At 48.3% G+C, this 14,925-nt stretch overlaps 1 protein-coding gene across 1 annotated transcript; it reads right to left on the bottom strand.

The window, feature by feature from the left end:
- Window positions 1-1,091: 1,091 nt before the first annotated feature.
- On the bottom strand, window positions 1,092-13,019 carry LOC117444142 (uncharacterized). The gene is made up of 6 exons (XM_034079839.2): window positions 12,896-13,019; window positions 10,069-10,398; window positions 3,734-4,006; window positions 3,304-3,399; window positions 3,137-3,223; window positions 1,092-1,185 (listed from the first exon to the last, which is right to left on the bottom strand). The coding sequence occupies exons 1-6, from the start codon at window positions 12,954-12,956 to the stop codon at window positions 1,175-1,177; spliced, it is 858 nt and encodes a 285-aa protein (XP_033935730.2). The 5' UTR covers window positions 12,957-13,019; the 3' UTR covers window positions 1,092-1,174.
- Window positions 13,020-14,925: the final 1,906 nt, after the last annotated feature.

Here is a 14,925-nt window from a genome sequence, read left to right as displayed (position 1 = left end):
TAAGTACAAGTACTGCTAATATTGATATGTTCAGAATAAACAGCATTACATCAGAAATATACAGTGTAAGCAGTATAACTATGTATGGGAATGTGAGAGCATAATGAAAGGATGTTAAATCAGAAAGGAATGAATATAATAAGCTATGCTTCCTATCTTATGGAGTTGAGTTTCTGAAGTGTGTCATCTGTGTGCGGGGGGCGGGGCCTAACTCTCTCTCTGTGTGCAGGGGGCGGGGCCTAACTATTTCTCTGTGTGCGGGGGGCGGGGCCTAACTCTCACTGTGTGCAGGGGGACAGGGCCTAACTCTCTCTCTGTGTGCAGGGGGCGGGGCCTAACTCTTTCTTTGTGTGAGGGGGGCGGGGCCTAACTCTCACTGTGTGTGCGGGGGGCAGGGCCTAACTCTCTCTCTGTGTGCAGGGGGCGGGGCCTAACTCTTTCTCTGTGTGCGGGGAGCGGGGCCTAACTCTCACTGTGTGTGCGGGGGCCGGGCGTAACTCTCTCTCTGTGTGCGGGGGGCGGGGCCTAACTCTCACTGTGTGTGCGGGGGGCAGGGCCTAACTCTCTCTCTGTGTGCAGGGGGCGGGGCCTAACTCTTTCTCTGTGTGCGGGGAGCGAGGCCTAACTCTCACTGTGTGTGCGGGGGGCAGGGCGTAACTCTCTCTCTGTGTGCGGGGGGCGGGGCCTAACTCTCACTGTGTGTGCGAGGGGCAGGGCCTAACTCTCTCTCTGTGTGCAGGGGGCGGGGCCTAACTCTTTCTCTGTGTGCGGGGGGCCTAACAGACACGCTGCAGCGGCGTGCACAAAGATTTTTAAGAGTAGTACCGTTAAAAGTAAAGTGTTAAGAGAGTGAAATGTTGCTTTATGAATTTCAACACTTGATGCTGTCCCCTTGATTCCAATTTCAGATTCCTGTATTTGCCTAACTGAATTAGTTTAAAGAGAGAAAACTATTTGACGAAAAGTTGACTAAAATGTAATGATTTTTCATCGACTAAAACTAGATTAAACTATGAAGGATGAAAAGGACTAAAATGTGACTAAAACTAATAACCATTATCGTTTAAAGACTAAATCAAAAACAGGACTCTGAGGGGAGTTGATGTTGTTGATCAGTCACACAGAGGCAGAAGCCCCTCCATCGTTTTCATCGTTCTCCTCATCTTCATCTTCATCATTCTGCTCCTGTCAACATGGAACAGAGACATGGTAAAAACACAGAGCAGAGCTGGAAAGTAACGAAGTACATTTACTCAGTTTTCTACTTCAGTCCATTTGAAGGACTTGACTTGACTATCATCAGTTAATGCTACTTTACACTTTAACGGCTCCTTGTTTTGGAGCTTCGTGTTGAACTTTTTACTCGTCTTCATCCATTCATCTTTATTCCACATTCTTGCTTTAACATCTTTTACCTTAATTTTTTTATTATTTATTTATTTCATTCTTAAATTGAGCAGAAATCTCCATCTCTGATGGATTACATGACAAATATAACTAGTTCAGCTACCCAGTAGTATGTAAGTAATTTTAATAAACCATTCTTTGCAAATGGAAGTGATACACATTAAAACATCACTTTTTATAATCACATATTATATTATTACATTCTGCATAATCAGCACTTTCAATGTAGGTATATTTGTATTATTAATCATATTTATATATTAGAGTATTTGTACATTGTAGTATGGCTACTTTTACAAGTGCAATATCTCAGTACTTCCTTTAGTGCCTTGCTCAAGGGAACCACAGAGATACTTCATTTCAACACAACATGCACACTTTACTCCTTTGTGGAATCTTCTGCCTGTCTTATAATCACCTTTCAATGAAAATAATAAATATTACAAGCTATTATTTTTAGGGCTGTCAAGTTAACGCGTTAATGACGCAAACAATTTTTAACGCCACTAATTATTTTAACACGATTAACGGATGTGTATTTTTTGTCCTCGGCGCCCCGTAGCTTCAGAGCGCATCGAGTTTAAAATACCATCTACAAGCTGATGCTGCTGACAGCCCCGCTCCTGCTGCCCACTTGTTGCAGACCACACTTCCACGCTCACCGGCAGGCACCGACTGGCCATCGGGAGGACCGGGAGGGTGTGTGTGTGTGTGTGTGTGTGTGTGTGTGTGTGTGTGTGTGTGTGTGTGTGTGTGTGTGTGTGTGTGTGTGTGTGTGTGTGTGTGTGTGTGTGTGTGTGTGTGGTGTGTGTGTGTGTGTGTGTGTGTGTGTGTGTGTGTGTGTGTGTGTGTGTGTGTGTGTGTGTGTGTGTGTGTGTGTGTGTGTGTGTGTGTGTGTGAGCGGCCCGAGCGAGCGAGAGAGAGACCTTACGTGCATTGTTGTTGTTAGCATCGGGTGCTAGCTAGCTGCGCTAACGGATATAAGGAGCTGTTTAAATGAAAACAGAGGAGCGCTCTATCCACACAACTGCACCGAGCACTTGACTTGATGCAGGAAGCAGACAGTGGGACATTGTAGGAGAAGTCAGCACACTCATGATTGCAGCGTCCAGGCAGCTCCCGTTCGAGCATATGCCTTGAGTTGCACATAGCTCCAACGAACCAACACACACACACACACACACACACACACACACACACACACACACACACACACACACACACACACACGTATACACGCACGCACACACACACACACACACACACACACACACACACACACACACACACACACACACACACACACACACACACACACACACACACACACACACACACGCACACACACACACACACACACCATTTGTATTGTATGAGAGAGGTTCCAGGTTGTTGTGTTTAATATTCATGAGAATATGTGTCATTGTTCAAATGATAATAAACATTAGCATAAAGCATATTTGTCCACTCATATGTTGATAAGAGTATTACAAACTTGAAAAATATTCCTCTAAGGTACATTTATAACAGATAAAAAATGTGCGATTAATTTGCGATTAATCGCGATTAACTATTTTAATCGACTGACAGCCCTAATTATTTTATATTTAAACTCACCAGGTTTTTTCTCATCCGTTTTTCGCCCCGTGAAAAAAACAAAAAGACAAACATGTTGACTTCAGCTTCCACGGTTTGCTTTGTCTTTTCTCTTGAATCTATGAACCCTCACCTTTAGCTCTGGTCCAGATGTGGACCGTAACCATGGTGACGATGAGAGCTGCTAACCCCACAGACACCAGGATGAGCCACCACACAGCTGGAGAGAGAGAAGTCCCAAGTGTGAAATACAGTCAGAGGTTTTTAGCTGTTAATGTATTTCTTCTCTTCAGTCTCTACCTGGTCCTTCTGGATGTTTGCAGTCTGCTCCTGTTCCTTTGTTCCTTTCAGATGTCCTTCCATCAGTTGCTGGTGTTCCAGTTGTTGTAGCATCACCTTCAGGAATAAAACAACATCATGCAAAAAACTGTAGTTACAACAAAGTGTTATGCATAAACCAAATGACAAAATGAAGTGACGTCAAAACCTCAAACCCCAAAAAGCATTATCTGTGATTAAATGTGTGAGAAGTGATTTGAAACCACTCATTATATTCTAATCTGGTTGCTCAATTAGGAGCTTCTCTTTTTTATCAGAACCATCCGTCTCTTCACATTTCAGAAACTCATTACATCCCTGATAAATGTGAGACGTTGTAAATGTGTTGTTTCAGTATATTCTAATAACAAGACTGTTAGAAGTGATTTTAAACAGCTTATCGTGTTCTCACCTGAGGACTGAGGGCTGAGGGGAAACAGACGCACTTCTCCTGTGTCACCATCAGTTACTGCACAAGTAAAAAACTCAGACCTTGATGTGTGACTAAAGAGAGAAGTCAGAAATGTCACAGAGGCAGAGCAGAGAGACTGTGATGTCTTTATCTCTCTCTGATCTCTGTCCACATCTGGACCCTGAAGCAGCCACTTCACTGAGTGTCCACACCCTCCATATCTCTCCACAGAGCAGCGTAACGTCACCTCATCGTTGTCCTGATGCTCAGTCACTGAAGACGGAGATATTGAGAGAGAAAGACAACAAAATTAAAATTGAACTTCATCACTGTAATCATCATTATTGTAATGATGTAGTATATTGCTCTGTCTGGTAATGCGTTTTGCTGTTCTGTTCTCCCTGTCTCTTGTTCTATTTCGTCCCTACTGACCGCCAGAGGCGGTGTTTTAGCACTGGATATGTCCATCGCGCGCATGCGCAGCTCGAGTACCAATAACAACAAAGTCACCTGTGACCCACGTGACACCGGCTATATCAGCCGGTATTGTCAGAGGATCTGTTCCTTTCATCTTCTCGCTGCGCGAGGGTACCGTGGCTACGTTTTTGTAGCCTACAGCGTTCAGGTTTGAACGTTTGATCTGAGGGATTTCTCTGCAAACAGCTGGCCGCGGGGAGCTTCGCGACTGACAGTCGGAGCTACGGGTCGTTAGACGCGTCCTCCAGGAGCTGTGGCCGGCTGTGCAGAGCCTCGACAGACAGGTTTGTGTCGGCTTGTTGCTGGTGATGGCTGTGTCCCCGCACCCTCTCCCAGCCAAGTTGTCCTGATTACCGTCTTATTGTTTGTGGCTTAGACTTTCTGGTGACGACAGTGTTCCCGCTTCCTCTCCCATAAAGTTGCCCTTATGCTCTTTTGAAAGTTCTGCTTGTGGCGTTGTGCCCGAGCTATCATTAGCATTTGAGTCCCAGCTTTGGCTGCGTCCCTCATTCAATTTAGTATGGAAGCCCAGAGGGTCATACTTTAAACCCGTTTTTCGTTTAGATGCAGAAAGTAAGGTAAGTACTTTCTATTTCTTAGAAGCTATTATCTGGTCTTAACATTTGTGTTCTGACTTGGTTGCTTGATTGTTAGCAGCAGCCGCTTGGCTAACACCTTGCTGTTGAGCTTAACTATTAACTCAGGGCAGTGCTCCCGCTCCCTGTAGCATAGGGTTTGATTGCAGTAGCGCTAGATCGTTGTATTACTGCTCCTAGTACTAGACTCCTAGCACTAGGATGATATGCAGAGAACATCTTCACGGCGGGTGCTGTGTGCTCGGCATGTGCGGTTACTACTGTAACCAGACACGGTTCTATGCGGGCTGTTCTCTTTCTTAGAAGCTAATTATCTGGTCTTAACATTGTGTTCTGACTTGGTTGCTTGATTGTTAGCAGCAGCCGCTTGGCTAACACCTTGCATGTACTGTTAAGCTTCATTATTTAACTCAGCCGGTGAGGGCAGTGCTCTCGCTGCTGCTCCCGGTAAACGCAGGGTATGGTTGCAGTAGCGCTATATCGTTGTATTTACTGCTCCTAGTACTAGACTCCTAGCACTAGGACGATATGCAGAGAACAATCTTCACTGTGTGCGTGTGCTCTGCATGTATGGCCATTAAGGAGGATTTCATCCTCCCAATATTATATTGTCTAGTGGGCAGCCGTTGGCTGACACTTTTAGGCACCAGCCACAGTTACTATTGTAACTAAGGTTCTAAGCCGTAAGTACTGGCCATAATTACTACTGTAACTACGGTTCCAAGCTGTGTAAGTACTGGCCATAGTTAATACTGTAACTACGGGGTTAAGCCGTAAGTACTGGCCATAGTTATTACTGTAACTACGGTTCCAAGCCGTGCACGTACTGGCCATAGGCAATACCGTAACTACGGCTCTATGCTGTGTAAGTACTGGCCATAGTTACTACTGTAACTACGGTTCTAAACCGTGTAAGTACTGGCCATAGTTACTACTGTAACTACGGTCCAAGCCGTGCAAGTACTGGCCATGGTTACTGCTGTAACTACGGCTCTGTGCTATTCTATTCTTTAGAAGCTAGTTATCTGGTCTTAAACATGTGTGTTATTTGACTTGATCTCGCTTGATCGTTAGCAGCAGCCGCTCGGCTAACGTCTTGCGTATACTGTTAAGCTTCTTTATTTTACCCAGCTAGGTGAAGGCAGTGCTCTCGCTCCCGCTCCCTCTACCGGTAATGCGGATGTAGCTACATCCCTTTTTCTGTTCGGCGAGTAGTAGCACCGCTCTACTCTTCCCGTTCAGCAGGTAGCTGGTGAAGGCTGTGTTCCCGCACCCGCTCCCGGTTACACTGCATCTGGCGTTCGACTCTAACTTAACCAGTGAAGGCAGTTCTCGCCCCCGCTCCTGGTAGACGCCAAACGGCCTCGTTTTTCCGTTAAGCAGGTAGCCGGTGAAGGCTGTGTTCCCGCACCCGCTCCCGGTTACACTGCATCTGGCATTCGTCTCTAACTCAACCAGTGAAGGCAGTTCTCGCCCCCACTCCTGGTAGACGCGGAACTGCCTTGTTTCTCCGTTAAGCAGGTAGCCGGTGAAGGCTGTGTTCCCGCACCCGCTCCTGGTAGACGCTAAACTGCCTTGTTTATTCCGTTAAGCAGGTAGCTGGTGAAGGCTGTGTTCCCGCACCCGCTCCCGGTTATGCTGCATCTGGCATTCGTCTCTAACTGAGCCGGCAGTGTTCTCGCCCCCGCTCCTGGTAGACGCTGAACTGCCGTGTTTATTAATCCAGCCAGGTGAAGGCAGTGCTCTCGCTCCCGCTCCCTCTGCCGGTAACGTGGGTGTAATTACATCCCTCTTTCTGTTCGGCGAGTAGCAGCAACGCTCTACTCTTTCCATTAAGCAGGTAGCTGGTGAAGGCGGGGTTCCCGCACCCGCTCCCGGCTACGCTGCATCTGGCTACCTACAGAATGGTTCATTCATGTAGCGCCTGTATGGCTTCTCTTGAGCCCGAGGACGGCCACGACCGCTGCCCCTCCTGCCTCGGCCGCTTCTGGCGGTCAGTGGGGACGAAATTCGAGCATCTGAGGGAGGTTCTCACGGTAAACACCTGCATGAGCTGTAGCTGCATGCCTCGGGTGCTCAGAGTGGCTCGAATCACTGAGGTGGAACGTCTGGCAGCAGCCAACAGACACCTCTCCTTGTCACGTCCTCCTCCAGATCAATTCGGCCGTTCCCGGCGACTTGAGGGAGCGATGGCTATGTGTGCTCCCCCCAATAGAAGAAGGACTAGAAACAGGCTGTCCTCTAAAGTGGATAGGGGCATGATGAAGTCGCCTCTTCAGCCTGGGCCCGGTGTAGGGGCTGCTAGCCCCCCCCCCCCCCCCCCCTCCTTCGGTTGGGGGGTGAGCTGTTTAGAGCTGTTTAGATCAGCTGCCCTGGAGGCACTGGAGTGTGCCGCCCAAGCTAGGCAGACCAGGCAGCAGCACTCGGGTCCTCGCAGACCTGTGCCCACTCCCAGCAGGCCCAGGGGCTGCTCTAGCAGCCGCACTCAGCCGCCGGATTACAGGGGTGGTCTGCAGAGGTCTTAGCGGCCCACTCAACCGCCTCCCAATGACTTTCGTGCCCCATGTCGCCCGCCTTCCAGGCGGCCTCGTGCCCCAGAGCCTTACCGGAACCCCCCAAGAGGCTCCAGGGTCCGGGGGGCTGGGCTCTGAAATCCCGGGGGTGGTCGGCGGCTGCTTTCCCAGCAGCAGCTCAGTTTCTGGGCAGTCTGTACTTCCGTCCCTTGGGTGGTTTTCACCTTAACCCAGGGGTACGGACCGCAGCTCCGGCCCCTAGCCTTCGGCTGGGTCTAATTGACAGTCGTCAGCGATCCGGCAGGGGCCCTACCTCTAGGCCAAGAGTTGTCCGTCCTTTTGTCCAAGGACGCAATCAACCCAGTAAGACCCTCTGCTTAGCCAGGGGGTTCTACTCGGCATACTTTCTCGTGAGCAAGAAAGTCGGCGGATTTCGCCCGATCTTGGACCTCAGAGGAATCAACAGATTCCTGAAGGTGCTGCCATTCTATATGCTGACTACTGCATACGCACAGGTGGAGTGGTTCCCAACCGAGGGATGCCTACTTCCACGTGGGCCGGGCAAGAGGGTGCCTTATATTCAGTTCCTCCGGCCCTTGGGCAGACTGGCAGCTGCCTCGGCCGCTGGGCCCTTAGGCCCGCTGTCGTTGCCCCCCCATGCAGATGTGGCTGAACAGCCTTCACTTGGATGCCAAGTGGCACAGGCACAGTGAAGTCAGGGTGTCGCAGCATTGCTCCACTCTCCGTCACGCTGGAGGGGCAGGGCCTATCTCCTGGTAGGCGTGCCCATGGGCGCCATCCCATCCCGCCAGGAGACCATCACCATAGGTGCATGTCTCTCAGGGTGGGGTGCAGTGTGGCAGGGCAGGACCATTCAGGGTCAGCGGTCTGCCCAGCAGAGTGCGCGCCGGGTCAACGTGCTAGAGCTTCGGGCCGTGCAGCTTGCACTCACGCACTTTCTACCCAACTGGGGGGCAAGAATGTGCGTGTTCCTTGGGGACAGCATGTACATTGTTGCTTAGACAACAGTCCCTTCTAGATAGTGGACGTTCTCACTCCACTCTGAATTTATGTGGCTGCGACTCTGCCCGACATGTTCGGGTCGACGGCGCCACGGCGGGGTGCCACAGGTCGGTGTCCCTCTTTATGAGAGGGGCTTTACGGCAGCGTCCCCCTTGCACCCCGAGGGCTCCGGCTTGGGACCTGCCCTTGCTGCCGGATGCCCTATCATCTCCTCCCTTCGAGCCCCTGGCCCAGGTGGGGCTTAGGTGGCTGCCCACGAAGGCAGCATTTCTGCTTGCCATAGCCTCAGGGAAGTGAGTCGGGGAGTTGCATGTCCTCTCCATAAACAATACATGCCCGAGGTGAGACTCTCAGGCGTTGCCCTTTGGGCAAATGTGGCATTCCCGCCGGGGTCCTTCCACAAACTCACTTCAATCAGCCTGCCCAGCTGGCACGCTTTGACATTCAGGAGTACGGCACATCGAAGTTGCTGTGCCCGGGGGGTGCCCAAAGGGCGTATATCAAGGCTACTGCCTGTATACGGCAGGAGGAGCAACTCTTGAGTTTGCCCTGGCGGCACTAAAGGAGGTTAGGCCCTCTAACCAGTGGCTGCCCCACTGGGTTGTCGATACCATCTCACAGGCTTACGGGGCCAGTGGCCGCGCCCTGCCACCAGGCTGAGATGCCACTCTACAAGGAGCATCTCAACATATTGGGCTGCCCTGAGAGGGGTGCCCCTGGAGACCATCTGCGCCGCGGCGTCGTGGGCGTCTTCTGGCACATTCTCCAGTTGTCATCAGGTCAATGTCGCCACTCCCCATTCTTTGGGCGTGGTCCTTTTGCCGAGCTCCGCTGCTTCCAGTGGTGAGCAAGGGCTTGGATTCTTCATGACATTGTTGGTATAAGTCATCCAGTGCTAAAGCACCGCCTCTGGTGGTCAGTAGGGACGAAATAGAACGATAGTTACGGCTGTAACTACGGTTCTATGAGTCCCGGATGACCGCCAGAGTTCCCTGTCACTCACAATTCTTGTGTGCTCGCGAGAAGATTCTGGGAACAGATCCTCTGACAACACCGGCTGATATAGCCGGTGTCACGTGGGTCACAGGTGACTTTGTTGTTATTGGTACTCGAGCTGCGCATGCGCGCGATGGACATATCCAGTGCTAAAGCACCGCCTCTGGCGGTCATCCGGGACTCATAGAACCGTAGTTACAGCCGTAACTATCGTTTTCCTCCTGTGTCTGATTGTCTCAATGTGTTCACCTGTTGCCCTTGTGTTTCTGCCTCCCTTGCCCAGCTGTTTCTCGTCCCGTGATTACCCCTCTCTGTATTTAGTCTCGTCTTCCCCTGTCGGTCCATTGTTTGTTTTTCCTGTCTCCCTCCACGGTCAGCTTTTTGGTATTGTATCTTCCTTGTGCTTCCTTTGTGTTTTGCCATCAGCTTTTAAAATAAAGCTCACTTTTTTCCCCTAGCCCTACTTACCTCTTTTTGTAGTCTGCATTTCACTCCTACCTTTTCCGCGATCATAACATATACTAATAAAGGACTGGCTTCTCTATAGCCAGTTGAGTAGCACTTGAAATACTTGGCTCTATGAAACCTGATGTACTTTATGATTCTGTTTTCTTCAAGGTTGTGTCTTGTTGGTCGAACGCACTTATTGTAAGTCGCTTTGGATAAAAGCGTCAGCTAAATGTAATGTAATGTAATAACAAGTTTGAAACATCATGATGTAAATACTCACTGGAAACAACAGACAGATAAACACGAGAGTCTGGACCTTGTTGTTCTCCTGATCTGACCTGGCTGCAGAGGTAAAGACCAGCATCCTCCTCTGTGACCTTCTTCATACCCAGAGCACATTTCTCTGTAACTCTCAGTCCGTCTGGTTTAGCTTTGGCTTCTTTGTGAATCTGTCCGTTTTCAAACAGCGTCACTGCAGCTGAACCTCCTGAATCAAAGAAGAGCCAGGTAGTACTCTCACACTTATCCTGATCAGGCATCACGTTGTCAAAAGGCAAAGTGACTTCATCTCCAGCTCTGACAATGAGGAAGAATTGTTTCCCATCTGCAGCTGTTGGGGAAAAAGCAGAAGGAAATATAGACGTGATAAATGCTGACAGAATAATGATGTATTATATGAAAAGGTAAAGAGTTAGAGTTCTGGTTGATCTGTTTAATGAATCATTTAACGACTCATTCAAACCAGAGTTAATTACAGATCCACATCACTAACTGAAGCGTTCAGAGTGAGGGTGACGATCACAAGATGTTGTTTAATTGCTGATAGATTTATGATCCACGTCACGTTTTCAGTTTTGGCGGCAGTTCTCCCGTTTGTCTAGAAGTCTTCTCAGCAGGGCTCTATAAATAGAGAACTACGGCAGATATGTAATATTTAATGCAGCCGAACCGTGTATTACAATGCCGCTATGTGATGACTTTCAAAGAGAAAAGCAAGCACAATTGGAATAAAGTATTATTTTATTTTAAAAAAATGTTTTCAGATTTCACATAAACAACAAATCCCAGCATGCATTGCAGCTAAAGCTGCGGATCTTGCCTACGTCTGTTTCCGGTATCGTTTATGACGGATGTATTTTGTTATACACACACATTCCTTCACATTTACATTTAAATTTGCATTAAAGTATTTCGTGAGGCCTTCTAACATGTTTTTAAATATAACTACAGTTGTAGTTGAAGAGTTTGTAAATTAACATGAACCGAAGTTGTTGCCTGGCAACGCAATCGCACAACGTCACGTCCGTTAATTCCACATCCACACACATGGATTAACATTGATTTAATACATGAATGTAGTCTTTGTTTCTGCTCAAAGAGGTGTCGACCAGCTGGGGCAACAAGAAAATCGGCAAAATCGAGTGTGACTATTACAAAATAAATCATTATTATATTAATATTGACAATATGGGCGGTGGTGGCGAAGTTGATAGGGACTTGGCTTGGTAACTGGAAGGTCACCAGTTCAAGTCCCGGCAAGACCAAGTGCTACCGAGGTGTCCCTGAGCAAGGCACCGTTCCCTACACTGCTCCCCGGGCGGCGTTCAAAATGGCAGCCCACTGCTCCTAACACAGGATGGGTCAAATGCAGAGAAACAATTTCCCCACGGGGATTAATAAAGTATATCAAAATCAAATAACAAGGATTTGCTTGGCATTTCCGGTTATTTCTCCACTGGTTAACAATACCGTGTAACTGTCACGTTTGAAGGGACGAAATCGTGACATCTTCACGTCTCCCAGCATGGTAAATCGTCACATGTTCACGTCTTGCCGTATACCGGGTTGTTTACAAACAACAAGTCACCATTCACCACCAGTTCATACAGAGCAATGTGCCCCTTGCTCAATGCAGGTGTTAGAGCCATTTCCCTTTCATCATTATGGTTTGAATGTTTGTCTTATTAAAGACATCTAAAGGCTTTAGAGCAGGGGTGTCAAATTCAATTTTATCGCGGGCCACATCAGCATTATGGTTGCACTCAAAGGGCCGGTTGTAACTTTAAGACTATATAAAAATACATATATAAATATATCATATATATAAAATAATGTATTATATCACATCATTGCCTCTGCATTGGATTATCATCGGATAGGGTAATAACTTCATAATTAACTACGTCTGAAAGCAGAAGTCTAGGTCAAATAATTGCAAGTCTCTTCAGTGCGTATGTCCCAAAATGGTTTAAAAAGAAAAGCCAAATTGTGGAGAAAAAAGAAATAGAAGTGACATTTTGAAATAAAAATCTAATTCTGAGAAAAAGGAATTCTATGAAAAAATGCATATTTTGAAGAAAAAAAGGCAAATTCTGAGAAAAAAGTCATATTTGAGATGCATTGTGGGACATGTAGTTTATGGGCAACGTGCTTCTGTAGCATGTAACCATATAATACACATATTATATTCTTTGCAAGCTCTTGTGGGGCCACATAAAATGAAGTCGCCGGCCGAATGTGGCCCCCGGGCCTTGAGTTTGACACCCCTGCTCTAGAGGCTCTTAACTATTCATTTTAGTGAGTCACACTACGCTGTAAAATATGTTAGTTCAAGTCTCACTTCTTTGCTGTCAGATGTGACGTGCATGTCTGTATGTCTGTATGTCTATATACGGCATGACGTTGGTTCACAGCTGAGGGTGTGATTAGACAGGAAGCGGTAGAGTCTTTTGACCGTGTTCTTTTTGTCCTTTTTTGATACGGAGAACTTTTAGTTACTTTGAAGCGAGGAAGTTTGTCTTCATGTTTGTATGTTGCCTGGATCAAAGAATACACCTGATGTGATTCAACGCTACAACGATCTCTGCAAAGTTAGTTAGGAAGCAAAGAGAGGCGCGTCATAACCCACACCCCGATAGAGGAGAGTGGATATTAAATGTAGAAACGGATCAAAACACCACGACAGAAGGTATCTTTCACACACCGTTCCCCATTGGGAGCGACTTGGGGTTCAGCATCTCGCCCAAGGATACATCGATTTCAATGAGAGACGCGCTCACTAGCTTTCACTAACAGTCGTGAACAGTGTGTGTTCTCTGCGTCCTCACCTGGAAAGTGGAGCAGCAGCATCAGGAATGAAGACATCACGATCCTTCTGAATCCAGACATCGTGCTTCTCTCTCGGTCTCCGGCTCTCGACTGTCAGAGTCTCTCCCCGGCTGCTTCTTTAACGAGAACTCTGCATCTACTTCCTGTGGTAATGAAGTCACTTCCTCATTCTGACTTCATCTCTCCTCTGACGGCCGTTGGGTTAATGTGTGATATCAGCATTAATCTCTCTTATTCTTGTTGTTTAATAAAAAGAGTAAGACACTTTCTTAACATCAGATTTGTACGTTTGATGCGTTTCTTGTGTCTGGTTATTCAGAGTGACGGTAACTGCAGGCCTTCTTCATCAGCAACACAACAGAGGAAGCTGAGCATGTAAAGAGGGTTCGTTTGAATGGGTTAGGGTTAGGGCGTTTCTGTGAAGTTAACAGCAGCAGCAGAGCTCTGCAGGTTCGACCCTCTGATACCGACCAGAGGACCATCAGAAACATTAATAAACTCAACGAGCGTCTAATAAAAGTCACTTGAATGGCCTACTTTTAAACACATGTATCAGCCGGTGTTGTGTTCATGTTGTTTTGAAATAGCTTCATGCTCTTCACACTGCAGACTCTTCTGGATGTGCCATTCTTAGAGCAGTCTCTCTGACCTGACTATAGGACGCTACACTCAACTCTCCAAGATGTTTTATCTGACTGAGTTTCATGTCCTGCACACTGCAGAGATGAGTCTTTGGTTCTCTCAGCCAGGAAGTATCAGGAGTATGGCCTGGGGGCAGATAGAGGGACCAGATGGGAGGAGCAGCTGTAGAGGACGGGATGAAGGTCGACCAGACTTGCTTGACCACCACGCAGGAAGTCAGAAAGGAACGAGGGAGTCCTAGGAGGATGAAGAACCTCTCTGGAGGGCAAAAGCTGTGGCGGGACCACCGAGGCATACAGGACCATGTGGTTGGAAGTTAGGACCGTCTCAGATATTGCAGAACGAAGCCGAGACCTCCTGGACTGAGCAGGGGAACAGGGGGCTTCCACACCTCGGCAGGAGAAACTGTCAGGGTGTGTGGAAAATGGGACCCAAGTGCAGTTTAAAAAAGGACTAAAAAGGTAAGGTAACAAAAAGCAAGCTTTATTAACAAAAGCCGAAGGCAGGAAAAAACAAGAAACTAATTAACAGAAACAAAACCGGGGAGCACGACAGACAGGAACAAACTTACGACGGGAACAGGCAGGTGACAGGGACATGAAATGACGACGAACAGACATGGAGCACAGGGGAAGCCAAGACTAAATACACAGAAGGGTAATCACAAGACAAGACACAGCTGGCAGGGGAGAAACACAAGGGCAACAGGTGAACACAATGAGGCACAATCAGACACAGGAGGGAAACTAACGACAGGATAACAAGACACAGGTGGGAACAGAACAGCAAAATAACCCAAAACAAGACAGACTAAACTAAGAACGTGACATGACATTAGGATTGTGACAGAACCCCCCCTCAAAGGACGGATCCCAGACGTCCCCAAAAAAACAAAAAACAAAGTCCAAAACGTCCAACAGGTGGGCGGAGGGGGACCGGAGGAGGGACTTGGATGGACATCCCGGGGAAAAGCAGAATCCATGGAGGGCATCTCGGGCGGACGGCCCGGGGGCAAGGCAGAGTCCCGGATGGAGCAAGGGCTGGTGTCGATTGGACCACCAACGCAACAGGGCAAGGAGTAGGCAGGACCCCCGGCGGGACAGGTGTAGGCAGGATCCCCCACGGAAGAGGACAAGGAGTTGGCAGGACCCCCGGCGAGACAGGTGACGGCGGGGCCTCCAACGGAACAGGACACGGGGTTGGTAGGACCCCCGGCAGAAGAGTAGTCGGCAGGACCTCGAACGGGACAGGACACAGGGTTGGCAGGACCCCCAGCGGAACCTCCAATGGCACTTGAGAAGGGACTCGAGAGAGGGCTTGAGAGTGGGCTTGAGAGGGGACTTGAGAGAGGGCTTGAGAGAGGACTTGAGAGAGAACTCGAGAGGTG

Source organism: Pseudochaenichthys georgianus, unplaced genomic scaffold (genome assembly GCF_902827115.2).
Source record: "Pseudochaenichthys georgianus unplaced genomic scaffold, fPseGeo1.2 scaffold_741_arrow_ctg1, whole genome shotgun sequence".
In the NCBI taxonomy this organism is placed as follows: domain Eukaryota; kingdom Metazoa; phylum Chordata; class Actinopteri; order Perciformes; family Channichthyidae; genus Pseudochaenichthys; species Pseudochaenichthys georgianus.
This window is presented reverse-complemented; position numbering and strand designations above follow the sequence as displayed.

What these genes read in the sequence shown, in the direction of transcription:
- LOC117444142 (XM_034079839.2), bottom strand. Translation starts at nt 12,956, where the DNA reads ATGTCTGGATTCAGAAGGATCGTGATGTCTTCATTCCTGATGCTGCTG. An exon ending in GCTGCTGCTCCACTTTCCAG is followed by an intron (nt 10,399 to 12,895) that starts GTGAGGACGCAG and finishes TTTCCCCAACAG; the next exon opens with CTGCAGATGGGAAACAATTC. An exon ending in CAAACATCCAGAAGGACCAG is followed by an intron (nt 3,224 to 3,303) that starts GTAGAGACTGAA and finishes CTCTCTCTCCAG; the next exon opens with CTGTGTGGTGGCTCATCCTG.